Consider the following 27527-nt stretch of genomic DNA (forward strand, 5'->3'; position numbering starts at 1 on the left):
CAAAATGTAGATCTTCTTCTTTTCTTCTATTGAGCAAACATGTACTGAGCGCCCACTCTACCCAGTCAGAGAAGTTAGGAAATGCTTCCTTGGGGAGCTGCTGCTCTGGGAGGAAGTTTGAAAGACGAGTCCGAGTGAGCACTGTACAGATAGTGGGTGGGGTCACTTGGGCTGCCTGCAGTGGAGAATGACTAAAGTGAAGGTCTGTTTGAGAAGGAGCCAGAAAACATGTGTCCATGTAATTTGTTTCTCTCTCTCAGGATGTACTAAGACATAGCAATCCTCAGATAAGTGACTGCCATTAATAATTCTGTGAACAGATATCCTTCCTTTAAAGGGTGGCTATGTTCATCAAAATTAAAAGGAAAACTATTTTTTCATTTTGACTTGCATATAAACTTAGACATTTCCCCCCCTAAATTAAATACCCCACCCCCGCTATTAAATTTAGTTGGGAAAACTGCTCAGTAGACTCACAGTGAGGCTGTTAATCCCTTGGCAGTAGTCTGGCTGTCAATTTACCCAGTGTTTAAGCTTAATGACTCTATGGTCACTAGTCCCTGCCTAGGGTTTGCCTTTTGCCTGCTTCTTTCCTTACCCCTGAGCCATCATCTGCATCCTGACTTCATTTTCACAGTCCACAGCCTGCCTTTCCAATCCCAGCTTCACATTCTCAGCCCCCAGAGTGTGTTTGCTGCTTAACCTATGTGTCTGTGGGACTGGTTCGTGTTACATTGCAGTATGCTACTCTTTCAGTAGCAACTGCAGTTTATTCTATTACAGCCTCTCTTTTGAAAATTCTTTAATAAAAGTAAATAAATTAACAGTTTCCCAGTAGCCACGCTATGCTGAGGACTGCACTAGACACTTTACTTACTTCGCATTTGACCCTCAAAACCACTCTATGAAGCTGGTGGGGGCGCCTCCTTTTATTAGGAAAGTTAGAAGTGATTTATCCAGATATAGACCTCTCATAGGATCCCTGGTGGCAGAGTGGGTTACATGTTGGGCTGTGAACTTCAAGGTCAGCAGAGTTACCAGCTGCTCCACAGGAGAGAGACAAGGCTGTCTACCCACAGGGCCAATTCTACCCTAACCTACTGGGTCACTATGAGTCAAAATCACCTTGATGGTAGCGTGCACAGTCGTATCAGTAGCAAAACTAGTATTTGAACATAGGTCTGTCTGGATCCAGAGTCCTTACTTACGCTTTCCGAAACCCTATATACCCTTTTTTCCTTCAATGCAAGGCTTTGTAGGATGTAATTTGCACTGTAACATGGCTAATTATCATACAGATTGGATTGCTATATTTTGTCTTAGTACAATAACAGTATGGCTTCATAATAAAAAAAATTACAAGGAAAGGTGCCCATACTGATATGGCTAATCCTATTTAGGTCCTGGATAGAGTAGGAGGAAAATATGAGACAAAATCATTAAAAAACAACAACAAACAAACCAACAGCTGGGCTTGTTGAATAGAGACTGGGGGTACCCTGAGACTATGGCTGGTGGAGGTTACCCTTCACCCCCACAGTACAATTTTAAGTCAAGCAGTAGAAGACAGGTCTCTCATGGAACCAGCAACACCGGGTAGCATGTACCCAAGTACAAAGTTCAGAAGAGTTAAGCAAAAAGGAAGAATAGAAACAGAAAGGAAGTGGGCTGAGTGATTTTACATTGTAGGGATTGCAGTCAATGACATGGAACAAATGTGTATGGGTTGTTGAATGGAAAACTGATCTGCTCTGTAAATCTTCACCCAGTTCACAATAAAAAGTTTGAAAAATTAAAAGATCAACAAACCATGCTATGCATGGCACAAACTGCCTCTTAATTATAGTAGTTTAAATTACAGTGAATTAAGTCTTTGTCATTTATTTGCATGATGAAATATTCTCCAGGGAACCAGAAAATCATACCGACACTGATTGCCTAATCCTGTAGTTTGAAAAGTTCAATCAAAAGGCATGAACAGATCTCACTGGCTTCTTCCACCTTGCCCGGTTAATTTAAAACAGCAACAAAAAACCTCACTGCCATCAAGTAGATCCTGACCCAGAGCAACCCAAAGCAGGGTATTTCCACGGATGTAACCCTTTACAGAAGTGGAAAGTCTGGTCTTTCTCCCACCGAGCAGCTGGTGGCTTCAAACCTGCTGCCTTTCAGTTAGCAGCTGAACACATAACTACTACGCCACCAGTTAATAGGCATCTTCACTCATAGAAAAAGCTTAATGGTCCCTAAATATTTGAATACCACAAAATGTATTCTGTTTATATTACAGATGATGATGCTTTAATGAAAATAAAGCAAGACAAGAATTTTCTCAAAACTTTAGCTTTACCTCCTCTTGGAGTTTACACTGCAATACTCATTTGGACTCTCATAGAATATCCTTTATTTAACTACACACATTAAGCTTATGCCTAGTATGTTTGGTATATCTCAGAATGGCAAGTTTTTAGAGTACACTCAAAATTATCATCAATCTGTTTTTATGATGTTAGCGTTTCTATAATAGTTGGGTAGTTTAGCTATGATTATATTAACATGTCTTAAATCCTGGAAGGTGAAATGGATTTGTCATGAAATTATTTCTCCTTCTGTCAGAAGAAAAGGAACAAAAGAAGGCAAAAGATTGAAAAGGCAGAGACTGTTGAAAAGCTGCTGACTAAACAATAACAAAGGTAATCAGAAAACGCCTGTTCTCGACTCTGCAGACACCTGTCAGAGAGAACAAGACTTAACGTCTTTCAAGCCCTAGAGGCACGTTCTAACATTGAGGCATAGGACTTTGAGACATAGGGCAGAAAAGTAAGACACCTTCATCTGTTCCACCTACTATTACTAAACTCTTTAATGTTGACAGAAATTTAAGGATTGGCAAGAAAAAAATACCGACTGTCTTGCCCACAGTATGTCAACAGTGTGTGATCATATGGTTGGTTTTCCCAAGAGTAATTGTTAGTGACCCATCATGCTAAATCCTTTTCTGGATTTTAACCACACCTGCTGCATGGAACTATCCATTTCAACTACTTGGGGGACATCATAAAATTGACTTGAATCTGCAAATCCAACTGTATAAACTCTTATCCTTTTGTGGACTATCCATCGTCATGGTTACAGAAGAATGTACCAGTTCCTCTGTTGCTCAGAGGCATCACCATTAGGTTCTTAGGACCAGCCCATTTGGGTTCCATTTCCTGTTATTCAAAGGAAACATTAATGTGTTAATCCAGGTAGACTAGAATAGAAACAAATGCACAGAAACCCATATGTGTATGAGAGAGGTGTTTTTTCTAAAATCATTTTATTGGGAGCTTGTACAATTCTTCTCACAATCCATACATACATCCATTGTGTCAAGCACATTTGTAACTTGTTGCCATCATCATTCTCAAAACATTTGCTTTCTACTTGAGCCCTTAATATCAGCTCCTCATTTTTCTCCTTCCCTCCTTACTCTCCCCTCCCTCATGAACCCTTCATAATTCATAAATTATTATTTTGTCATATCTTACACTGTCTGACATCTCCCTTCACCCACTTTTCTGTTGTCCATTCCCCAGGGAGGAGATTATGTGTAGATTCTTGTAATCAGTTCCCCCTTTCTACCCCACCTTCCCATCACCCTCCAGGTATAACTACTCTCACCAATGGTCCCGAAGGGATCATCTTTCCTGGATTCCCTGTGTTTCCAGTTGTTATCTGTACCAATGTACATCCTCTGGTCTAGCCAGATTTGTAAGGTAGAATTGGGATCATGATAGTGGGGGGAGGAAGCATTTAAGAACTAGAGGAGAGTTATATGTTTCATTGTTGCTACCCTGCACCCTGACTGGCTCATCTCCTTCCCACAACCCTTCAATAAGGGGGTGCTCAGTTACCTACAGATGGACTTTGAGTCTCCACTCTGCAGTCACCCTCCTTTCAAATGATATAATTTTTTGTTCTTTGATGCCTGATACCTGATCCATTTGACACCTCGAGGATACACAGTCTGGTGTGCTTCTTCCATGTGGGCTTTGTTGCTTCTGAGCTAGATGACCACTTGTTTATCTTCAAGCCTTTAAGACCCCAGATGCTATATCTTTTGATAGCCGGGCACCATGAGCTTTCTTGACCACATTTGCTTATGTACACATTTGTCTTCGGCGATCGTGTAGGGAAGGTGTGCATCATGGAATGCGAATTTAATAAAATGTGTTCTTGCATTGAGTAAGTACTTTAGTGGCGATCCATTGTCCATCTGCAGCCTTAATACTAAACCTATAAATATATGCATGTAGATCTATTTCCCCACCATCCTATATAAAGGGTTATTGTACATTAAGAAAGCATCCCAACCCAGTCGAGTCCAAGCCCATTAGTTTCTTTATTAGCCCATATGTCCGATATCAATCTATAAAGTCCACTTCAGACTCAAGAAAGACATGCAGTGATGCCAGATGCAGGATGATCAGAGGCCAGTGGGTAGTAAGTCTTTGGATCCTGCCTGTGGCATTGTAAGCATCTCAGCGCTGGCAGGGCTCTCCATGGCTTCTCCAGTTCCCAGGGTAGGTCCACGTGGCTTCTCCTCAGGGATGTCTCACAGGAAGTGAGCAGAGAGAGTGTCCCTACCCCCTCTAAGAAGGAAATACTAGAATCCCTAGGGAAGGCCACGCCCACAGAGAGGCCTCTTTGGCTGTGACTGGATTGCCAGAGTAGACTCCACCCACCCCTTCACTCTTAACCCTCTTAAATCCCAGTTGACACCAGATTATGTAACAACCACTATTAATTAGCTGTATGTTTTGAGGTTTTAAAGTCTGTTCTCTTGGACTCCTGGAGGACTCTTGTCAGGTAGATAACAGGCTCTGCTGTCTGTTAGACCCCAGAATACTACTCAGGCTCAAAGTGGAATCTGTTTACTGTTTACCTTTCTTGTGAGCCTCTTGGGTTTGATCTGTTTTCTCTGACTTCTAGTAGTGGATTTGTGTGTGCAAATATTAAATTAAAAACAATGTTAGAGATTACCTAATTATATATATTTAGAAACAGAGTCTTATAAACATTAAATCATTTGTCCAAGAGTTATGAACAATGCCTAATGTTTTGCTTTCTTACTTTTTAAAACTTGTGTTTATATATAGAAAGATACATGCACAAATCCACACATCTATATGGTTTGGCATTTTTGCCATTTTTAGGTGTACAGTCAGTGGAAATAGTGACATTTACACTACCACACATCTGACACCATTATCTATTTCCAAATTGGTTTCTCCTACCAAATGGAAACTCGGCACCCAGTCGGCACAGCACTAACTCCCCTTACCTCCTCCTCCCTGCCCCTGATAACTTCTAACCTACTCTCTGTCTCTGTAAAGTTGCCGCCCCCCCTTTTTTTCTGCCCTTTCGAAATATTTCACATACGTGGACATGTTTTCACCTAAAGTCGATTTTGTTTTGTTTTTAACACTAGCCCACGCTTTTTTGGAGCCATCTTCTTTAATTAGTCCCTTGGTTCTGGAGTTAACTGTAACTGCCCCTCCCCTCTGTTTTCACCTTCATTGTTTCTTGAATTAACTCACAGTTGGTTCTTTAGTACCATTTCTAATCACGTGTCCCCTTTGCCCAGCACTGAACCTAGAAATAAGAGGCAGAGGGAAAGCCCAAAAAACAAAACCCACTGCCACTGAGGTGATGTTGACACACAGTGATCCTATAGGACAGAGTAGAACGGGCCCTGTGGGTCTCCAAACTGCAGCTCTTTACAGGAATAGAAAGCCCCACTTTTCTCCTGCGGAGTTGCCGGTGGTTTCGAACTGCTGAGCTTGCAGTTAGCAGCCCAACGTGTAACCACTATGCCACCATGGTTCCCTAGGGTGTAAGCCTAGGTGTTAATAATGAGCAAGCTGGTGTGAGAAAGCATCACCTTGTTCTGAGAGGAAACTTCAGATTCATTTTTTTCTATCTCAAAATTGTTCCGCAGAAGAGAGGCAATCATTATACGGTCTCCAAAGCTGCTTCCAAGTTTCTGATCTTGGAGGCCAATCAGATTGCTTATCCTATCTCAGTATGACATCTAAACGCAATGCAAATATACATGTACTACTTAGAGAACACAAGAAAGCACAGCAGTTGTTTCTTTAAAAGTGTCCAAAAGATTTGTACAACTCTTAGTTTTATACCCAAGCAGACTTTTTTGTCTCATATTAGAAGTTGTACCAGTCAAACATGTGCTATCATTAGGGTACATAACAAACAAGCCCCAAGTGCAGTGATTTGCGTTAGCAGTTGTAACCTGCATATCAGCTGCCATGAGTTCGTTTCTCAGGCTTCATAAGCTGACTTCAGCATTATTTCGCATGCTCTCGGTCTGGAGCCAGTGGCTTCCTGGGCACACTCTGCTCTTCGTAGAAATCAAGTCAAAGCACACCCATTCCCAAGAGCCAAGGCCTACATTACTAGGAAGTATTACAAAGTGACCTGATGTCATGCCTGGACATGTACTCTTGTGTGGTAGTAGGAACGAAATAGGAGGCATAATCTACCACAGATACATTTCCATCTTGTAATCAAAGTTTGTCCTCCATCCCCTTACAGAAGGATCGCGGGGAGAAGATGAGCCAGAGTGCAGTATAGCAATGATGAAACATACAGCTTTCTTCTAGTTCTTTAATGCTTCTCCCCCAACCCCCATCATCATCCAAATTCTGCCTTACAAATCCGGCTAGACCAGGGGATGTACACTGGTACAGATAGGAACTAGAAACACAGGGAATCCAGGACAGATGACCCCTTCAGGACCAGTGCTGAGAGAGATGATGCTGGGAGGGTGGAGTGAAGGGGGAACTGATCACAAGGATCTACATATAACCTCCTCCCTGGGGGTGGACAACAGAAAAGTGGGTGAAGGGAGACGTTGGACAGTGTAAGACATGAAAAAATAATAAAATTTATAAATTATCGAGAGTTCATGAGGGAGGGAGAGTGGGGAGGGAGGGGAAAAAATGAGGAGCTAATACCAAGGGCTCAAGTAGAAAGCAAATGTTTTGAGAATGATGAGGTCAAAAAATGTACAAATGTGCTTGACAAAAAATAAAGGATGATGGCAACATATGTACAAATGTACTTGATACAATGGATGTATGGATTGTCGTAAGAGCCCCCAATAAGCTGACATTTTTTTAAAAGAAAAGAAAATGACAACAATACCTACTCTATGCTTAAAAAAAAATTTGTCCTCTTGACTTCCAAATTCTGTGGTCCCATTAAGTATCCATTATAATTAAGCCACTGGCTAATAAACTAAAGTATTTGACTTCTCATGAAGTCAGCCATTAGCCAAGAAATTTGATTTGCTGTTTAGCTACCGTATATACTTGTGTATAAGCCGAGTTTTTTCAGCACAATTTTTGATGCAGTTGTTGTGTAAAATTAGGTGCCTCGGCTGACATTCGGGTCGGTGTATATGTAGGGTAAGTATGAAAAGAGCTTCACTGAAAACCTGTTCTTGCTGAGCACAGATGAATCCGCACACTTGCTTCCCTCGCCCCGTTTCAGAGCACACTCATCCAGTATTGCTTCGTTGTTTTCACTCTCTCAACTCTCCTAAAGAAAACCTGCACACAAGGAAGATAAAGAAACGGTGTCCGTTTTCCTTTGACTTATGAGGGAACCATGACAGTGTCGTGGACCTCAGGTATTTGCTAACAATGTGACATCTTCAGCAGCAGACATTGGTTGAGGTGGTTATTGCTGTTCAAGGGCCACCTGGCCTGTTTTGCGTCATAGTGCACCATCTGGGACCAAATAGAGCTACCCAGTAGGATTTCCTGGCCCAGAATCTTGACGGGAGCAGATTCCCAGGCCCTTTCTCCTGTGCAACTAACTACTGGTGGGTTTGAACTGCCAACCTTTCAGTTAGCAGCCAACTGCTTAGCCATCGCACCAGCAGGACTTCGTGTGTGTGTGTGTGTGTGTGTGTGTGTGTGTGTGTGTAAACCAAAATAAGAATTTTGTTTCCTTATTATCAGCATCTTAATCTTCAAGTTTGACATTTGAAGCCTAGTTCTTAAAAATTGGATTATACCCTGAGGTGCCTGTGTAAACCTGAAGCTTATTTTTTGTTTTATAAAACTTACTTGGATCACTGGCGGAGGGTGGGGGGATTGGATTTTTTTTTAACAAAAAAGGATTATCATATACACTCAAGTATCAGCTGAGTTTTTCAGCACATTTTAATGCTGTTTATGTAGTAAAATTAGGTGCCTCGACAGATATTCAGGTCTGTTATACTCTAGTATATATGGTAATAAGCCATAGTCTGTTCTTTAGACTACATTGCTCTCTTGCTTAAGAAATAATTGCATATCAAAATAGCTATCTGGATGTATTTATCTGTGTAAAGAATGTGTTAGAAGTGTGACCAGATTGCATTTATAAATATTATTATAACACTACCATAAATTGAGTAAATAGCATACAACATCAGCTTAGAGTGACTCATTTATCAGTCCAGTCATACTCATTACTCAGAAATAATTTACAACAGACTTCGAGGTCCTCTGGAGATGATTAAAAATAGGCAAAATGAAAATACGTACTTAGAGCATTGTCTGGGCTGTTTAATACCACCGAGATGACATCATCATCTGGTGCTATTAAATATGAGTCTTGTTGCTTTCCCAGGCTATTCTGTTGACATTATTTTTTTAAATCACTGCTTAGACATAGTGCTAGGACAGTGAATAAAACAGTACTACATATGTCAGAAGAAGGGAGGCAGCTATAGTTCTTAGATCCTATGAAGGGAGTCCCTGTGTTTCAGACAGTATCTCATCTGTGTCTGTAAGCCAGCTGCTGCCTCATAACATCTCTCCTGTTATTGTCTGGAAGTGCTGATTAACGTTTTTACCATTTAACCCTCTTTTCTCATGTGTATTTTAAATTGGTTTGTATTTTGTTCTATTTTCCTGATTTTTATTTACTTGTGGCTCCCAATCTGCATGCTGAGCAGATTATCTGGAGAAGCAGGACTGTCTGAAGAAGACCCCAGCCATGGGGATTGGAGGAAAGTGGAACATGACAATCTTCAACATGCAGGTGGCACCACCTTGCCTGCTGAAAGCCAAGAGGACATGGAGCATACGCTGCTGAAGATCAAGACCCACAGCCTGCGGTACAAAAATCCTCACAACGGGACCCATAGATGACAGCAGAGGAAAGAGGAAAGATTGGATTGTCAGGGAGCCCATTTTGCTTGGGTCCATAATCAACGATATGGAAGGAGCCGTGAAGAAATCAAATGAAGCATTGCATTGGGGAAATTTGCTACACAAGACCTCTTTCAAGCATGGAAGAGCAAGGGCATCCCTTTGAAGACTATGGTGCCCCGGGACCCAGCCAAGATATTTCAGCCACCTCCTAATGCATATGAAAGTTGGACACGACTGTAGAAAAATTGATGCTTTGGAATCATGGTGTTGGCAAAGAATCTTGAAAGTACCACGGGCTGCCAAAAGAACAAACAAATTTTTCTTGGAAGAAGTACACCAGAATGCTCCTTAGAATCGAGGCTGGTAACACTTCATCACACATACTTTGGGCATGTTATCAAGAGACACCGGTCCCTGAAAAAGGACACCCCACTTGGTGAACTAGAAAGTCTTCCAAAGGAGGCAGACCGTCAAGGAGGTGGACTGCCACAGTGGGCTCACACGTAGTGATGAGTGTGTTGGTGGAGTAAGACAGGGTAGTGTTTTGTTCTGTTGTACACAGCGTCGCTGTGAGTCAGAACCTACCTCCTGGTTCTTAACAGCAAAAACAACAACCCACATCCCTTATCGGGACCACGCACACAGCCAAACCTAACCCAGTATCTTGTAGCCAATTCCAACTCAGCGACCCTATAGGACAGAGTAGAACTATTCCATAGAGTTTCCAAGACTACAAATCTTTATGGGACCAGATAGCCTTGCCTTTCTTGCTCAGGGCAGCTGGTGAGTTTGAACTACTGACCTTGCAGTTAGCAGTTGAGCACTTACCCAGCAGGACCATCAGAAAACCAAAGACATAACAAACTCGTTGCCATTGAATCAAAGTTGACTCTAATCAACCCTATAGGACAGGGTTAGCACTGCCTTGGTGAGTTTCCAAGACTATGAATCTTTATGGGAATAAAAAGCCCTACCTTTCTCTCTCCATGCGTGTGGTGGTTTCAAACTGCTAACCTTCTGGATTGCAGCCGAGTGACCACTTTGCCACCAGAGCGCCTACAGCACCACTAGGGAGATACTTACGGTAAATGCTCTGTTTTAATGTTTTGCTTTCATCGGACTGGTATAATTTATTTTCATGCAGTTCACAGTTTCAGGTAATTCTAAGTGTTCTTAAAATGTAAATTAGATCAGATCTCTCACCTACTTAAAACCCTGAATTGCTTTTCCCAATATTTTTAAATAGCACCCCTCCTTCGACCTGTAAATCCTGCTCAGTTTAACTGCCATTCTTTGGATTCATCATATGCCTTTCCCCTTCTTTGCTCTTTATGTGTCATCCTCAATGGCCTCCTTTTGCTTGTGTGAATATGCTGAATCTTGTCCCAGCATGACTTCTCCCACTGCCTCTCCATCCCCAGCTAAGATAGCACTTCCCCATAGGAGCAGCCACTTACTTAAAACTGACCCAGCCCATCCCTTTATTTCCTGGCCCTTATAATAAGCTAACATTGCAATTTTTGTCAGCGTACTGCCTTTTACACAGACGTTCCACGAAGGCGTGTTGAATGAATAAGTCAGACGATGGCTCTTACACATTAAAAAGTCACATTCAGCCGCCATTTTCTTCCTCGTGTGCGTCCTTGCTGATAAAGCACTGTGCTTTCAAAGTGCCTGAAGAGAGTCAGTATCACTGAGCAAGTAGGCCTGTGCTGACTGTACTTACCACTCTTGTGTCCAGGAGGCCTCAGACAGAGTCGTTCGCTTTTCATTCTATTTTCCACAAAGTTTAAATCTATATACACAGAGAAACTGGGCCAAAAATCACATTCTATCTGTCTATGTCTATCCTTTCAAGCCTCGATTTGCCCAATTAGTATTTCAAGTAAGTTTCTTCAACTCTTGTTTTGTTTTAATCAGGTCAATCTCAAAGCCCCATAGTTAGAATCACTTTTGTCATCACTACTTAGACTCTTATGAGACACTGTAGGCAGCAGGGCAAGCAAGTCACTCTGTGCACAGAAACCTAGAGGTAGATGTGAAAATATGACGTGCTTGAAGGCTCCATTGCCATCAAGTTAGAATTCCTGTGTGAACAAAAGATAAGGTTGTGACCCGCCCACCAAGAGCAGCCACTTGCTCTTCATTTCTGCGTGAGCAGAGTGGTCGAGGAGGGCTGAGGTTGGCTATTGGCTCAACCTTGCGGAGCAACCCAGCACCCCAGGCACAACAGGATTCCACCATTATGTCCCATAGTGTTTCTATTGGCTGGTTTTTCAAAAGTAGAAAACCAGGCCTTTCTTCTTAGTTTGTCTTGGTGTTGAAGCTCTTCTGAAGCCCATTTAGCATGGCAGCCACCTATAAGCCTGCACTGACAGACAGGTATAAGGTGTGCTTGAGGCATATTAGCCAGTAATCACACCCAGGTGTCTTGAGTGGCATGTGAGAATTCTACCACTGAGCTGCCACCAGAAATTCAAACCCACTGCCATCAAGTCGATTTCAACTGAGGTGACCCTGTAGGACAGAGTAGAACTGCCCCATATTGGTTTCCAAGACAATAACTCTTTACAGGAGCAGCAGACCACCTCCTCTTTCTCCCATAAAATGGCCAGTGGGTTCCAACCACTAACCTTTTGGTTGACAACCCAGTGGTCAATCCACTGCACTACAAGGGTTCCTACTGAGCCACCACTGCCCCCCATGAGCACCCTCGTAGTTACTTCCATATGAGGTAACCTTCATATCGCCTGCCAAGCAAGTGTCCATTATACACATCGCCTCTGTCACTATCACTGTCACTACTTCCTCAATCTAAAGGTGAGGAATCTTCAGGTTAAAGGTTAACTAACTCGCTCAAGATCACACAGAAGTGAAAAAGTTAAGGCCGGCATTCAGAATCACATTTGTCTTACCTTAGAGCTCATTTCCATGATATTTAGAAATTTCCCTTCCAAAAGCCCCTCTGCCATCAAGTTGCTTCTAACTCAGCTCCTCTCTAGATCAGAGTACAACCTCCCCATATGAAGCTTTCTGTGTGTTTTTATTGGTTACTTTTACCAACTATTGCAATCTATTGTTTTCCATGTGAGCATAATAAATCATTTGGACTATATTTGCTTTCTCCTGTTGCTGAACATTTGAACATACTGGTGCAGAAGTCAATTGTGTTACCCATTAAAGTTTTACACTAGGCAGCTGAAAATTCATTCTGCTTCTTAGAAGATACCGGTTTTGCTTCAACAATTCCAAATAGCTTTAAGAACTAACAGATGCAAATAGTCTGACGTAGGGAAATGGCTGAAAGCACAATTTTAAAGTGGCAGCATCTACCGCAGGCAACAATTTCCTTTCATTTTTGTCAAAGATGTAATTTGAAATGATTATATGCTTACAAAATCATAAAAAAGAAATGCAAAATATTTTAAAATCTAGAGTTTTGTATTCATGAATATGTCTCCAGGTTAAAGGCTTACTATAATTTGATAATATAAATAATGTTATAATTTAATATTTAAAAATAAGATAATCTGTGTTATCTTAATTCAATACAGATTGTCCACCTAATGCATTTATTATCTTCTAGAACACAGTATATAAGGTGATATAGAGGCTAGTGTGCTTTAAACGACTGGTTTTTAGTTTCATGTAAGAGACCTTTAGCCGTGTTTTTCCCACGATTGGTGGGTAAAAACAATACAAGTGAAGTTAACAGAAGATTGTGGGGTACTGACCTGCAAAGAGAGGAGCTTTGTGTCACATTTTGTAGTGATTAGAGGAAAGAACTGTCAGAGCCAATGAGGACTCGAGATTTGAATATGGAGCTCAAAAGACTTGGGGCTTGAGACTATTCTGAGCGAGGACAGAGCTGGTTGCGCTGGCGTTCCTTGAGCTCTGGGACACAGCCCTGAAAGTCCCTTTTCTCGCCCGCTACTGCCAGTCGTTGGAGTGGGAAGGTCAGCACTGCTGACCAGGACCGGCAGTTAATATCTGAGGGGTTCTTGGCTTGTTGTTGTTTTTTAAAAAGATTATTTCAGTATAAAATATTGTAATTGCATTCGTCTTTTAACTTTACTTCCGAATTATAAACGGATGAAATTATATGTTAAATCCTTTGACCAAAACATTAAGTATGTGATTTCATAAGGTATTCATCTTTGGTATTATTATTATTCAGATCCAGCTTTGCAGAATTCTAGTAAATTCTGACCAAAGAGTAGGAAGTTGAAAGGTAATAGTTTAAGACTTCTGACATTACTGAAATTGAAGGGCACTCAGTTGGCTGGATTTCTCTCCTTCTTTAATAAGCATTTGGGGACACTGCCCCTATTCCTGGAGGAAGAAAGGGGGTGCCACTAGGGAACGATGATAACGAATAGAACAGCTAACGTTTATTGGACATTTATTATGCCAGGCCCATAGCCGGACATTGTGCTGTGAAATTTACACTTGTTATCTATCCATAAGTACAGAATGAAAACATTGATTAATTATATCAAACTTCGGTCTGTATAACTTGAAATGTACTTGTTGGGGCTTCACTTGTTCTTAATTTGGGGGGTTGATAGAAGATGACTCTTGAATGTTTGAGGTTGAATGATTGTAGGATGAAAGTTGTAGTGACTTAGAAGGTGGCAGTGAAGTTTGTGAAAAGAAAGATGAAGTCAGTGTTGAGAACACTGCAGTAGCAGAAGGAAATCTGTGCAGATGTACAATGGAAGCACCATGGAAAGGTCAAAGGTACTTGGTCAAGCTGGTGATTCTTCTTATAACGACTTTAATCCGTGAATGAAATCCTCCAATGCTGGATTTTTTTTTTCCTCCTTGTAAACATGAGATTTTACAAATTCCCTGGAAATTGCTTATAAAATTTTTCATGTGTGCTCATACATTTGTACTATTTTCACTAGATTCACAACAGTCTTTCATGGATCGAATTCTGCACCACCACCACCACTTCAAAATATATGTATGTATATGAGTGTCAACCTCACTAGGCCATGATTCTCATTGTTTGGCACTTATATAATGACATAATTTGGTAGTTATGTGATATAATCCCCTGTGGTGTGATCTGATATAATCAATTGGTTGTAAAGGATTAGGAAAGACTGTATACACCCTTATTCGGGTCACAGCCATTATCTGATATAAGGGAAGTTTCCCTGCGGGGTGGCCTAGCATCACTTTTTATCTTTCAAGACATAAAAAGGAAGAGAAGCAAGCAGGGAAAGAGGGACCTGCTACCACCAAGGAAGAGCCAGGAGCAGAGCGCATCCTTTGGACCCAGGGTCCCTGGGCTGAGAACCTTCTGGACCCAGGGGAAAATTGACTGCAAGACACATGAGATCTCCAACAAACGCTGGGTCCGTGTATATTAAAGGAGGCAAGGTCCTAACTATGTCATCAACAGAGAGAGAAAGCCTTCTCTGAGGCCTGGTTCCCTGAATTTCTACTCCTAGCCTCTACACTGAGAATAGGCTGGTGTGAAAGCCGCGCATTTGTGCTATGTCTGTCATCGTGACGCTAGAGAACCAAAACTGGGTCTGGGAACAGCAGGAACAGCAAAAGTTTAATAGTCACCGTGGAATTAAGTGTTCATTCTTCCTGACCTGTTCAAGGTCTATCTCAGGGGAACCAAAGAGCCCTGGGTGACAAGAGAAAACTTTCCATGTTACAGAAGAATTTCATCTAAAATGTGATAGAAATTTTTTAATTAGGAATTCAGCAGTTTGCAACCTCTAATGGAATCACTGACACAGGTATCGACCCCAGTAAGTGTTAAAACTGTTAGTGTACTGGTTCTTAGTGTGGCCCTTGAACCAGGACGTCACCTGGATTCAGTACTTACAACAAATACGAATTCTTGGTCCCCTTCCAATACCTACTGTAGTAGAAATCCTGGGTATGGGTCCATTATCTATCTTTGAACAAGCCCTCTAAGAGTTCTAATAAATAAGAACCTTTATAATTGAAGGGTCAGGCTCTCCCTCCCCAGAACCCATGGATCATTGATGTTCCATTCTTTCTAATCTCACTGCGAATGAATGGTTTCCAACTCAGTTGTCTCCCACAACCCCATGTAGAGCTTCCATGCCTTTGTAAATCTTCACAGGAGTAGACAGACTCATTGTTCTCCTGAGGACCAGTCTTGTGGGTTTGAACCACTGACCTGTGGTTAGCAGTCCAGCGCTTACTGACAGCACCACCAGGGTTCCTTATTCTGTCTTAGAGATGCATCTATACTATGTTCTTGCCCTCTGCTCCCCTCAGAAAGGAAAACAGAAGCTATTCTACTTTGTATATTTGAATCCCAATTTACTGGAAAACCAGGAGATACAAGAGTATATTAAACAATATGAGGATGCAAAAGACAAATCCAGAATGTAGAATGGTTAGCCCAGTTTCTTCACAAAAATAATACCATGTGGAAAAGTCTGGAAGGGGCAAGGGCTGACAGGGTCAGGGAATTGTTCCAGGGTAAAAGGGATACCAAGAACAAACTAAGCTTGCGTATCTTGTTTGGTTCCTTTTTAAATTAAGGCCATTGAGGAAATTTGAATTCAAATGGAATATTAGAGAATATTAGTCTGTCTTGGAAGACACGTGCTTCTTCGAAGGAAGAGTGGTGAGACTGTTGCTGACATACTTTGAACATTTTATTAAAAGCGGTCTCTGGAGAAGGACATCATGCTTAGTAAAGTAGAGGTTCAGCAATGAGATGGATTGACAGAGCACCATCAACAGTGGGCTCAAGCATAGCAAAGACTGAGCATGGCCACAGGGTCACTCTGAGTTGAAACCGACTTAACAGCACCTAGCAAAAACGATTAATTGCATGATATTAAGCAATGAATGGTCAGTTTTGTTAGTAGTTGTCATATATACAACAAAAGCTTCCAGCAAATAATGTCAGACATTTGCTTTAAAATACTATAGCAATGATAATACTAGCAATAAGGAAGAGAAGAATAAATGATGCAAATGTGGTAAAATGCTGATAACTTAGAAATCCAAGGAATGTATTCTACTGTTTATCTTCATATGTGCTTGAAACGCTCATTATGTGAAGTTTAAAATAGGTTTAAAAAACTGTCAGCAATAAACAATGATTAGGATGTATTTATCACCATGCTAGCTTTTATCAAACTGTATTGTAATTCCCCGTTTGCTTGTGTATGCCAGTATTTTCCAAACTATCAGTAGTGAAAGTTGAATTTTTTAAATTACCCTATCTGTTGCTGGCCATCATACGTGAAAAATGGGCTATGGAAGCGCAGGGAGGAAGTGGGGTCATGGACAGTGCAGTGAGGAGACTGTAGTGTGTGAGCTGAATCCAACGGGTTGTTGAATGGAAGCCATCATCTGCTCTGAAAGCCTTTACCTAGTTCTTACCCAAGGTGAAGTTCGGGAGGGGGTTGGGGAGTGGAGAGAATACAACCGAGTTACCAGGAGGACAATACACACAAGATGTCAGCGTGAAAGATTCTGTGCTCGAGGCAGCGAGTGCAACATTCTATTTCACGTTTCAGAACAAGTGTAACAGAAAGGGGAAAGACATCCGTTTGTTGAAAATGTGCACATAGGCGATTAATAGAGGATTGCCGCTCCGTTCTCACATTGTTAGGAAATGCGGCTTTGACCGGGGCACTCAAGTATGCCCTTTGCACCTTCCTGAGAACCTGGCGCCCTGACTTGTACTGATGACAGCGTTCCTCGCAGGGGCACACGTGTCCCTAAACTGATGCTACATTTGTGGCCACAGATTTTGCCTGGGTTCCTTCTATCACAGATTCCCCAGCACATGTCACAGTTCTCAGGGATCACCACACTGCACAGGCACACACACACACACCCCCAAAAAGGGGGGGGAATAACAGATGTACTGGAAACCTTGCTGAGATATTTGCTTAAAATTGGCAGTAGCATCTTTGAAGAGGGTGCTGTCACGTGCCTCACCCTGTAGGAGAGGACTTCAAAAAGTTCTTGGAAATTTTCCATGATCTTCCAATTCCATTTTCCTACGAACTTTTTAAAGCCTCCTTTGTATTTGTTGGCAAATACACAGTGATTCTGGGTTCCTGTATTCTGTGTCTCTATACGTGTAACTAATTTTTATTTTTCTCAAACAGTACCCTTCCTGGTGCTAAGCGTCATTGTCTTTCTTCCCAACCCTCGACTGTGGCAGTGCCAGGTTGGACTGGTTATCTTCAATAAACAGTAACTGGGAACTCCATTGTGCCTCCCAGGACTCATTTCATAAGCAATGGTTTAGGTTCTTGTTCCTTATCTATCAGCTCACACTTGTTCATTGAATCTCTTACATTTCTTTGTGTTGTTGGAACTGCAAGAAGCTTTCACCCTTACCAACATTGACTTAGCACTTTCCACAAAGAGAAGCTGTGTCTATCTGAGAAGTCATTCATTTGACCGTGAAAACACTGCCCCGCACAGTTTGGTAGCATTTGGTGTGGAGTCTTAGAAAGAAATTGTTGCAGAGTTGTGAATGTTTGCCTCGCTATCAAACAAAGGCATTGTGAAGTGACAGTGTTAGAGGCCGCCATCTCCCTCTGACCCATTTTAAAATTATAGTATTCAGTTCTCAATATTTTCTGCTTTCTTTTCCTTTGAAGTTGTTCTCCGCTTTGTCTAGTCATTTTTGTGAGGATTGTTGGTCTACTTCATGTTTGTGTTTTTCTGTGATTTTTCTGTATATGAAATCCAAGATAGGTACACTTATAAAGACAGGAGCTAGATTGATGATTACCTGGGGGCAGAGCAGGGGAGCGTGGGGGAATAGGGAGCTAGACCAGCATCAATGAGGACAAGAAGAAAATGCTCAGAGATTGGTTGCGGTGATGATTGCGCGACTGTTCTCAGTACGATTGAATGATTAAATTAAATATATGAATGTATGCCAATAAAACATTTTTTTAATAAATTGTTAACTAACCAAAAGATACTCCCATGAGAAGACAAGGTGCATTCTCCTCAGTGGGTTATTTGCCTAAGGGGGCCAACCTTTTATCGTGAGTGTCTGGGTCCCCTGGATTCGAAATGAAACTCTCATTTACTGCTAGGAAGACACAAATTCTCTCTGCCCCCTTGTCAGTTCTTCAGCAGTCACCCTGGCAACAATTTGAAAATTTTGACTATGAAAATTCTACATAATCGTTCTTATGTGATCAGTGACCTTTCCCACCTTTCAGAATGATGGGCAGCTATGAGGAGGACTTGTGATGTGATCATCCCATTCTGTGGGAGTAGTCGATAGAGCATAGACAAAGTGTCCACTAAAAACTTAACACCTATAACGTGGTGAAGTGTGGCAGTCTTACTACTGCACCTCTTATAATATTACTGACAGAAAAATTCATGAGACCATCCGTTTTCCAAAGCACAGTGTGATGGGATTCGGGGGGGGAGGGTGTGTGTTTGTGTGTGTGTGTGTGTGTGTGTGTGTGTGTGTGTGTGTGTGTGTGTGTGTGTTTGTTGAGGTGTTCAGAGAAGAGAAAAATATTTCTTGCTGAATTGCTAGCGACTATTTAAGGGAAAGGGCAGAGTTGTGGAAGGAACCTTGGTACAGTAGAAGCCCTAGTCTCAGATCAGCCATTTACTGACCAATTATTCAAAATCAGCCAGGTTACCCAATCTCTCTCATTTGCAGTTTCCTCGTAAATTACATCAGTTGTCTAGTTAGAGTACCTGGCTGTCAGGACAGTGTTGGAATTAGAGAACAAGTGGACAGCTCTCAAGCTGAAGAAGAATTGCCCCTTTGTCCAGGAGAGCAGTGGGTGAACTGTTGAAGCAACTTCCAGGTACCCCTGTTAGCTCATGTTACAGGTGGTGTGTGTAACAATCAAATGAAAAGAATGCTATTAAAAAGAAAAATGGCCCTTTCTTTAAAAAAAAATTATGTCCCTTGTTTGGTAGACTGTTAGAGACCCCTGTTCTTTGCTTCACATGAATTTCATCTTTAAAGTATTGGTTAGAGAACATTCGATACAAGCCCAACATAAAGGTCACAGAGTCCTGGTGCCAGCATAAAGCACCAGGACTATTTTTTAATTGCTATCGTGGGCATTTAATTGCTATCGTGGGCATTTTGCTTCGCCGCTTGCTGTAGTCTGGTTGTGGGCTCTCAGCATTCCTCTGAACTGCAACTGGGTTTACTTCTGTAGGCAGGGAATGTGGAAATTAGCATTCTGTTTGAACTCTTACTGATGTTCATTTGAAAAGTTATGTGGGGCCAGGTTAAGGTCATGATTTTTGTTGTTTTAATTGTCATTGAGTCGATTCAGACTCATAGGGACCCTCGGTGTGTCAGAGCAGAACTGTGTTACACAGGGTTTTCCATGACTGGTTTGGGGGACGTGATGTGAGACTCTAACCCTGTCCCTTAGCAGCCAGCTGCATTAACCATTTGCTCCACTCAGGGCCTTCTGAGAACTGTGATGGGTTATTTTATTGTGGCGATTGATTCTAAACTCCCCCCTCTCCCCTCTTACAGATTATCTTGCTAATCACGGCCGGTTAAATGAGTCCGAGGCCAGGCGCAAATTCTGGCAAATCCTGTCTGCTGTTGAATACTGTCACGGTCGGAAGGTTGTACACCGAGACCTCAAAGCTGAAAATCTTCTGCTGGATACAAACATGAACATCAAGATCGCAGGTAAGCAGACACAGGTGACTCTAATGCAGGTCCTGTGTGCTGGCCCAGACCTTCGGGCACCTCATCAGGTTCAATTCTGCCCGAGAACATCAATCTGCCTCAAAGTGAATCTTATCACTCAGTTACACAAAGCTTGCTGAGTGATTAAAAGGGAAGCAAGTTCATTATGAACAGACACAGTGATCGGGCTACAAATGAGGTCTGGTTTGTCTCCTCCGTCTGATTCGTGGCCAAGTGCCTCCGTGGGGACTCTGCATGAGCGTGAGGGTGACTGAGGGATGGGTAGTGGATTTACCCATGCTGTCGCGTGCTCTTCTAACTGGGTGGGGGCTACAGGGAGGTTCCATGCAGAGAAAATACGAAGGAGGTGACGGATGTAGAACAAGAAAGGTTTGAGGCACAAAAGCACCTTGCAATGCTCTGATCCAATATTGTTTTAATTCATAATGTGGGTAATAGGGGTAGAGTTTGCTTCTGCATTTTTTCTTCCCACTCTTTCCACAGCTATACAAACTTTCATATTTGACGTCCATGTCTTTATTCACCTGGGCAAACTCTCATCCATTCAGTCAATAGATATGTGTCAGTACTGGGGATACAAATCACAGAGTCCTTTCCTTTGATCCTCAGAGTCTAATGGAGATCAATATAGTCACAAGCGTAGTGTGGCCTTGCTGTGAATGAGCATGTGCGTGCGAAGCGCAGGGGGAGTGGAGGTGAGGGAGTGTCACTCGCCCTGAGGAGCCAGGGGAGCGCTGCAGAGAAGGAACGGGTTGAGCTTAGACTTGAGGAAGGCAATACAGGCTTGCCAACAAGGTAACACACATAGACATTCCAGGCAGACGGTGTAAGTACCACAGGCACGAGAGAAAAGTTGAAAGTAGACTGGTGTGGGCGCTACAGGGAAATACTGGCTCCATGTAAAATCTGAGGAAGGTGTCAGTTTCTAGGTAAAGGGGGGGCCTCTGTGTGGTCCATTGAAAGGTTTGGGTCGAGGAATGGGGTGAAGTGGGAAAGGGATAATGGATCGGAAATGCATTATTGGAAAAGCAGCAGTAGAGGTTGACGGGGGTGGGGGGGTGGAGTTGAGGGACGCAGCATGATTGGGGGTGTAGGGTAGACTTCACAAGAAGGTAAGGGACACTTGCTGCAGCTGGCAGAAGTATAAGCAGTGGTGTTTTGTTGTAGGGTGTGAAAGAGAGGCAGGGAGAGGAGCTGGACAGGGGTCATTGGTTGAGTCCTAGGTTGGACTCTCGCTGGACTTAGTGTCTTTCAGGAGAAATCTGCAGCCTTGGTTTTCTGCTTTACAGTCTGATTTAAAAGCCACTGCTTTGTGAATTGAACCATTTGGTGTCTATGTCATTTCCCATCGGGGTCTGCCTTGGGTCTTTTGGGGAAGGTAAATGTTTTTAGCTTCTGTTAAACATCAATGTTGTATACATGTTACAGGCGAGAGAACAGACTTAACATTCTGTAAGCTGTGTGTATGTGTCCCAACAGATTTGCCCACTAAGACAAAAATACTCCTAACAGATATTCTTTAGAGACCCATGCTTATAAAACTCGGTACTGGATTATCATTTGTTGAGTTGAACATGCAACAGACAAGTGTTAGCCTGTGCAGTTTCTTCAGGGTGTTCACCGACGAACACCCAGCTCTGCAAGAACAAAGGAGGGGAATCCTGCTTCACCTTTACACTCCCTTGTTGCCCAAACAAAAACTCACAGAGACCCACTGGTTGCTCAGCAGGGCTCTAGACGTCCTTTCAGGCTGAAAAAGGGCGAGTTTGACTGCTCCACTGTGTGCAGGACAAAGGGCACTGTCACGAACATTTCCAAAGACAGTTTCAAAGTCAAACACCGGAAAAGGTGGCAACGAGAAGATGCTGGCGATGACCAGGTTGTCCCCGGGTACAGTGTGCCTTCTACAGTTCCGGCCTAAAATGGAAGTGGAAAACGCTCAGTATTTCTGGGGTTCTTGGGACATATCTAGATTTTTGTCTTGCTCGCTGTTACCTCCGTTTTTTACTGTTCCTCTGGGAACTCCTCTAATGATTTAGAGTGTCAGTTACCTGAAGTGCTTCTCTCCTCATGAGCAGGTGTAAGAACATAACATAACATAACTATGTTCAGGCGCTGTGGCATTTCACTTTCAGCCACCCTGGAAACGAGGGGCCAATTTCAGATGAGAAAGCTGAAACTCCGCGAGAGGAAACACTTGCTAAGACGCCACAGATAAAAAGCATAGGTCTGTGTCTACAGTGTCTGCACTTCACCCATCGCCCGTGCTCAGCTCCCAGGCCCCTTTGTCAGGTATTCCTCAGGGTGCTCACCAAACTGTGGTCCATCCTCGGACATTAGACCTCTGATACCCGTGCCTCCTGCTCTCGCACATAGAACTACATGCACACATCTATGCACACATGCATCTCTAAGGCCTCAAACATTTCTTGCCCACAGTCTTTTCTCTGTTACCCTCAACCCCCAAATCAAAAGGGACATTTCTTAAGCATATGTGATGCGACAGTGCAGACCTTTAGTGCGCACAACTGCCAAACAGTAGCGTGGAGGGGCAGGTTTACCCAGAGTCACCTCAGAAAAAGGGCAGGGTCACCTGCTTCTGAGAAGTTAGCCATTACAACCCTACAGAGCATACCTACACTTAGACACGCGAGTCAGTGACAAGTCGTCATGCTCCTGGGCGAAGTCCTCGTAATTCAAAACGCTGCCAACAGCACCCCCACCAAAAGAGAGGCCAAGCACTGGTCCTCACAGGAATTAACAATCAAACAAAGAACATCTTCAAGTAACTGGAATACAAAAAGATCATTGTTTCATAGGCTATGAGGTTAGGAGAGAGACTGAACCATCAGGGAGAAATTGTTAGCCGAGACTCGACCACCAGGAAGGCCTTCATCGCCGGTGGGGCCGGAGACGGACTGCTTGGTGCAGTGGATGGGCCTGGGTAGAGAGCGCAGAGTTTATGAGGGGGACGGCAGGGTGCACAGGCAGTGCCAGCCAGAAGTGGTAAGCGAAGAGCCTGGACCAGTAGGTAGTGGCCGGTCCAGGCTGGGTTGCATGTGCTGTACAAAGTTCAGAGGTGTTCTCGGACCTTTAAAAGATTTCTCCAGAACTTTTGTTTTCGTTAAATTTTACTTGTTGGCATTGTTGAGCGTACACACAGCCAACTGGTCCCGCAGTCTCTGCAGGTGCCCTCCTGTGCCGCCTTGCTCCTCCCTCATTGACACCAACTCTCTACCTTCGTCCACAGAGGCCTGGGTTAGCCACGGGGCTGCAAACTGAGTGAGCAAGCGAGTGAGAGAGAGAGAGAAATAAGGGGCTTTCTAGTCCTGTAAAGATACCCAGCCTCAGCCGCTCACAAGAGCAGTTCTGCTCTGTGGTCGAGGGTCGCCGTGAGTCAGAGCTGACTCAGTGGCAGTGAGGGAGTGAGTCCTCTAGGGTTCCTATCTAATTTCTCAAGGGGTTGTCGGTTCACCATGTAGATAAAAGAGCAAAACAGCTCACTGTCATCAAGTCAATTCCGTGCTGGTCAGAGTGGGAAGTGTTCTGAGGCTGTAAACCTTTCTGGGAGCAGACAGACTCATCTTCCCTCCGTGGAGCCGCTGGCCTTACAAGACACCCCATTGTCCACTCATTGAGCTAAGCCATTGTTCAGTTTCAAGAAGACTTCTGGAGATATCTCTGGTGTCAGGCTTAAAGATGATCTCCGGGCAGTAGTTTCCTCTGTTCTCCATTGCTCCAGAAAAGCCAGGCCCCACGAGAATTTGAAATTCCGTTCCGAATGTATGGGTAACAGTAAGCTCTGGTCCCAATATAGTTGCCTTTTCTTGCCTTTTTATGTATAAGTTTGTGCAATGGTTGCCTTTTCTCATCCGCTTAATTCACTCCAAATGACGTCTTCAAATTCCATCAACAGACTCTTTGGGCTCCTGGGAGCAATTCCGTGGTGACACTGGTCTGGGAGTCTCTTACTGTGTGTCTGCTGTCACGTCGTTGGGGGGAGACCAGGAGTGGAAGTGCTGGGCTGGGTCATCTGGGAGTTCTGGTTGCAGAGCGATTTTGCTGCAGTCTTGCAGCTCCGCCAGCAATGGATAAGGGCTCCAGGTTCCCCACTCCCTCACCAAACTTTGTTATTTTCTAGGTTTTGTTTGTTTGTTAATCTTAGCCATCGTAGTGGGCAGGTTATCTATGTTTATCCATGGTTTTCATACCTTTCTCATGGCCCCACTTTCCCTTTAAGAGTATCATCTTCTGATCCTGAAAATTCTTCTTGGATTTTAAAGGACTCACCACACTCAGGCAAGAGATAAAAAGATTGCAAAATGTCAGGGTAAAAGACAGCATTGTTCCTTCTCATTATACTTTCTTTCTCTGCCGCTTTTACTGGTGAGATCTTTTCGTTGCTAAATAGGCTGAAGAAATGTGTTAAGTGCATTGTTTAGCCAACATGTGTGTTGACATTGAAAAATAGCACTAGTCAAAATCAGATTAAACTTAAAATATTTGTGTCTGTAAACAGGAAACTGGAATCGATGGATCAGGCCTGGCTCATTTTAATTACTCCAGAAACATGGTCTTGCCATCGACATCTGCACTGTGGCCCTCCGGTGGGCAAAGACTTCATACACTTACTACCATGTAATCGCCAGCATGCAAGGATGCTTTCTCTTTCAGTTTGAGCCGTCCTGGCTCTGCTTCCTCCTGACTGGTTTGGCTCTGGCTATTCAGGTGAAAGTTGAGAATAAGTAGATGAAGAACATTCCGTTTCCTTCTTTGACGTTCCTCAATCCAAGATGTTGCTAATAAGTACTTAGATAACCATGAGATTTTATGAATTACTGAAAACAGAAGTTTTCCTAAACTAAATCCCAACTCAAACAGGACTTCCCATAAAAAGAACTGAGTTTGGAATCAGGCAGTCCAAGTGTGAATTCTGACATTACCCCTTGGTAGCTATGTGACCTTGAGGCAATTTAACCTATGAACCTTGCTTGCTCCTAATTAAGTTTCTCAGGAACATGATAGTGTGAATGCAGACATGAAGGCAGTACAGAAAATAGGCGTGGGCCTGAGCGCCACAATCCTGAGGTCTCGGTGCTGGCTCCTCCACTTCACGGCTGCCTCTCCTTGGACAGCTTGCCCTCTCTGCCTGGGCTTGGGTTTCTTTATCGCTAAGAGGGGGTGCTTGGCGTTCATATCTCATAGTATTATGACTTTAGTTAATATTTGCAAGCTACTTAGAATGGTGCCTGGTACACAGTTGGTGCCACTTAAATGTTAAGCAGATTGTTCATTACAGCTCTGGCCCCGTGGAAGCACTCAGTAAAAGATAGCTGCTCTTTGTATTCAGTGTATGTTTGAGTCTAGGTGATGGCCACATAACCTTCTGCAGCACTTTATTTTTTAACCAAAGCCTTAAAGTCTTCCTAATGCATCTTAAAAGAACATGAGTACTTTATCATTTGTAAAGTAAATTGCATCTGTTTGGTGCAAACTCAGTTGTTGTCGTCATACCCGCCCACCCCACCCCACCCCGGGACCTTAAACATGGTGGTTGGCAGCCCGTGTGTTAAAGGAGCAGAGCCGCTCCACAGACCGGTAATCATGGAGGGAAGCACATCACCAGGCCTTTCTTCCAGAGTCCCCAGGTAGGTTCACACCACCAGCCCTGCTGTCAACAGCCCGTCGCAAGCGTGTTCACTACCCTTAGATGCAATTAATAATGCGGGAGCAGCCTCGTTTGCCCGAGTTCTGCATCAGACACCAGCCGCCTGTCCCGACCAACAGTGTCACATCATCTCTCATTTTTTCTTAATAGAAGATCCTCTGGCAGAGTTTCTGTATCTTTCTACTTCTCTGAAGTAGAAAGGTTTGTACCCTGGAACTGAGAGATGATTTTATAAGTTTATTTAACTTATAAAAATCTCACCATGTGGTGTGCTCCCATCCCCAGTGTTATGCATAAATATAAAGAGCTTCACATCAGCGAGTACCAAGACACTCTCCAACGCTGCTTAGCGCTAAAGTTGAGTCTCACTGGCAACGAGCCGATGCCGACTCACAGCGACCCTAGAGGACAGGGTTGATGCCCCTGTGGCTTCCCAAGATGGTAACTCTTTATGGGGGTAGAAAGCCTCGTCTAGTGGGCCATTCAACCTGGAAGATGGAAGCAGCTCAGAGGTGTGGTTTCCTTTTGTTTCGTCTCCCACCCCCCTTCATCTTCCTCTCCCCACACTACTCCATATGGAGATAAGGCTTCTGGGCGCTGTGAGCTCTCCGATGGGACAGGTGGATGTCTCGGGCCCACATTGTACCTCCACCGGCCATTGCTGCTATTCTCCCGCCTGGGCTGTCAGGGAGGCCTCGAGTGAGTGAGTCTGGGAAAGGGCTAGGCAGCTGGCCTGTTGTTGCAGGGGGGATAGCACGCGCGTGTTGACGTCAGTGTGGGCTGAGCAGCCCCGGTGTGTGCAGTGGGTCATTCTCATGCCTAACACTCTCTTGCCTCTCATTCCACCTACCCATCACCCTCACTCACGTTGTGATAACTTCGAAAGGTGTGTAGCACTTCCTCAGGGTTGCACCACTGTATTCTGTCAGTAATTTCAGAAACGAGGATACATGGAACTCTGAAGCTGTCTGCTGCTGCTGTCGGAGCGTTTTTGAAATTATTCACTAGACACTCTAACACACTGCTGCAGATAAGTTCTCACCCTGGTTGGGTTGATTTTTAAAGATACTTTGCTTTTCTTAGAGACAGGTTTCTAATGTTTTGATTGGTGTTAGCGATTACAAAAAATTGGTTTACCTAGCAAATCCTCCTGTTCAGTCTTTTGTGTTATTTAAATAAAATCCTAAAGCATCGATCTGTGTAAGACATGGAAAAAAATTATAAATTATCAAGAGTTCATGAGGGCAGGAGCTGATACCAAGGGCTCAAGTAGTAAGAAAATGTTTTGAAAATGATGATGGCAACAAATGTGCTTGACACAATGGATGGATGGATTGTAATAAGAGCTTTAAGAGCCCCCAATAAAACGATTTTTTTAAAAGAAAGAAATGTGCGTTCCGGGCCACCCCTAGACCAGCTGAACTCCAATCTGCATCATTGCCCCTCCCTGGGGGATTTGCACATGACTCCATGCCCGATGCGCCCAGGTCTATTTCAAAAGAGCCGAATTCTGCCCTGTTCATGGTCCCCGTTAGGCGGCTATCATCAGCACCCATTTATTCACACTGTGAAAGGCCTGCTGCTTCTTCACGTGGACTCTCCACTAATGCTGTTTGGACACTGGTAATTCATGTAACTTAATTAGAATGACAGTAATAATAACTGGCTTTTGTTATCAGGAATGTACAGGTCAATTAATCAGCTTTCCAAATCTACAGCAGAAGACCGTAATAATAGTTCCAGCTATACCTGTCCTTCACTGGTTAGTTAAGAGAAATCAGTTACTAGGATTGTTAGCTAGACTACTCCACTTTTGAAGCCAACTTGATTTCTACTAGAGTGAATAGAATTGATCTACTTTGTGATTAAAGACTCCGACCCTGACCTTATCTACTCCCTGTCTTTTAGGTCCTGTAGATACCAGACAGGGAAATATAGGTCTACCAAGAAATTC

General features: G+C 43.2%; 1 protein-coding gene across 3 annotated transcripts in view; it reads left to right on the forward strand.

The window, feature by feature from the left end:
* The window catches only part of SIK2 (salt inducible kinase 2), a 125557-nt gene that overhangs the window by 68365 nt on the left and 29665 nt on the right, over positions 1–27527 (forward strand). For all 3 annotated transcript variants that reach the window (XM_075546580.1, XM_075546577.1, XM_075546579.1), the window contains exon 4: positions 19723–19884. In XM_075546580.1, the coding sequence (XP_075402695.1) occupies positions 19723–19884 (162 nt within the window). The remainder of the gene's footprint in view (positions 1–19722; positions 19885–27527) is intronic.

This window comes from Tenrec ecaudatus, chromosome 4 (assembly GCF_050624435.1).
Source record: "Tenrec ecaudatus isolate mTenEca1 chromosome 4, mTenEca1.hap1, whole genome shotgun sequence".
Classification (NCBI taxonomy): Eukaryota; Metazoa; Chordata; class Mammalia; order Afrosoricida; family Tenrecidae; genus Tenrec; species Tenrec ecaudatus.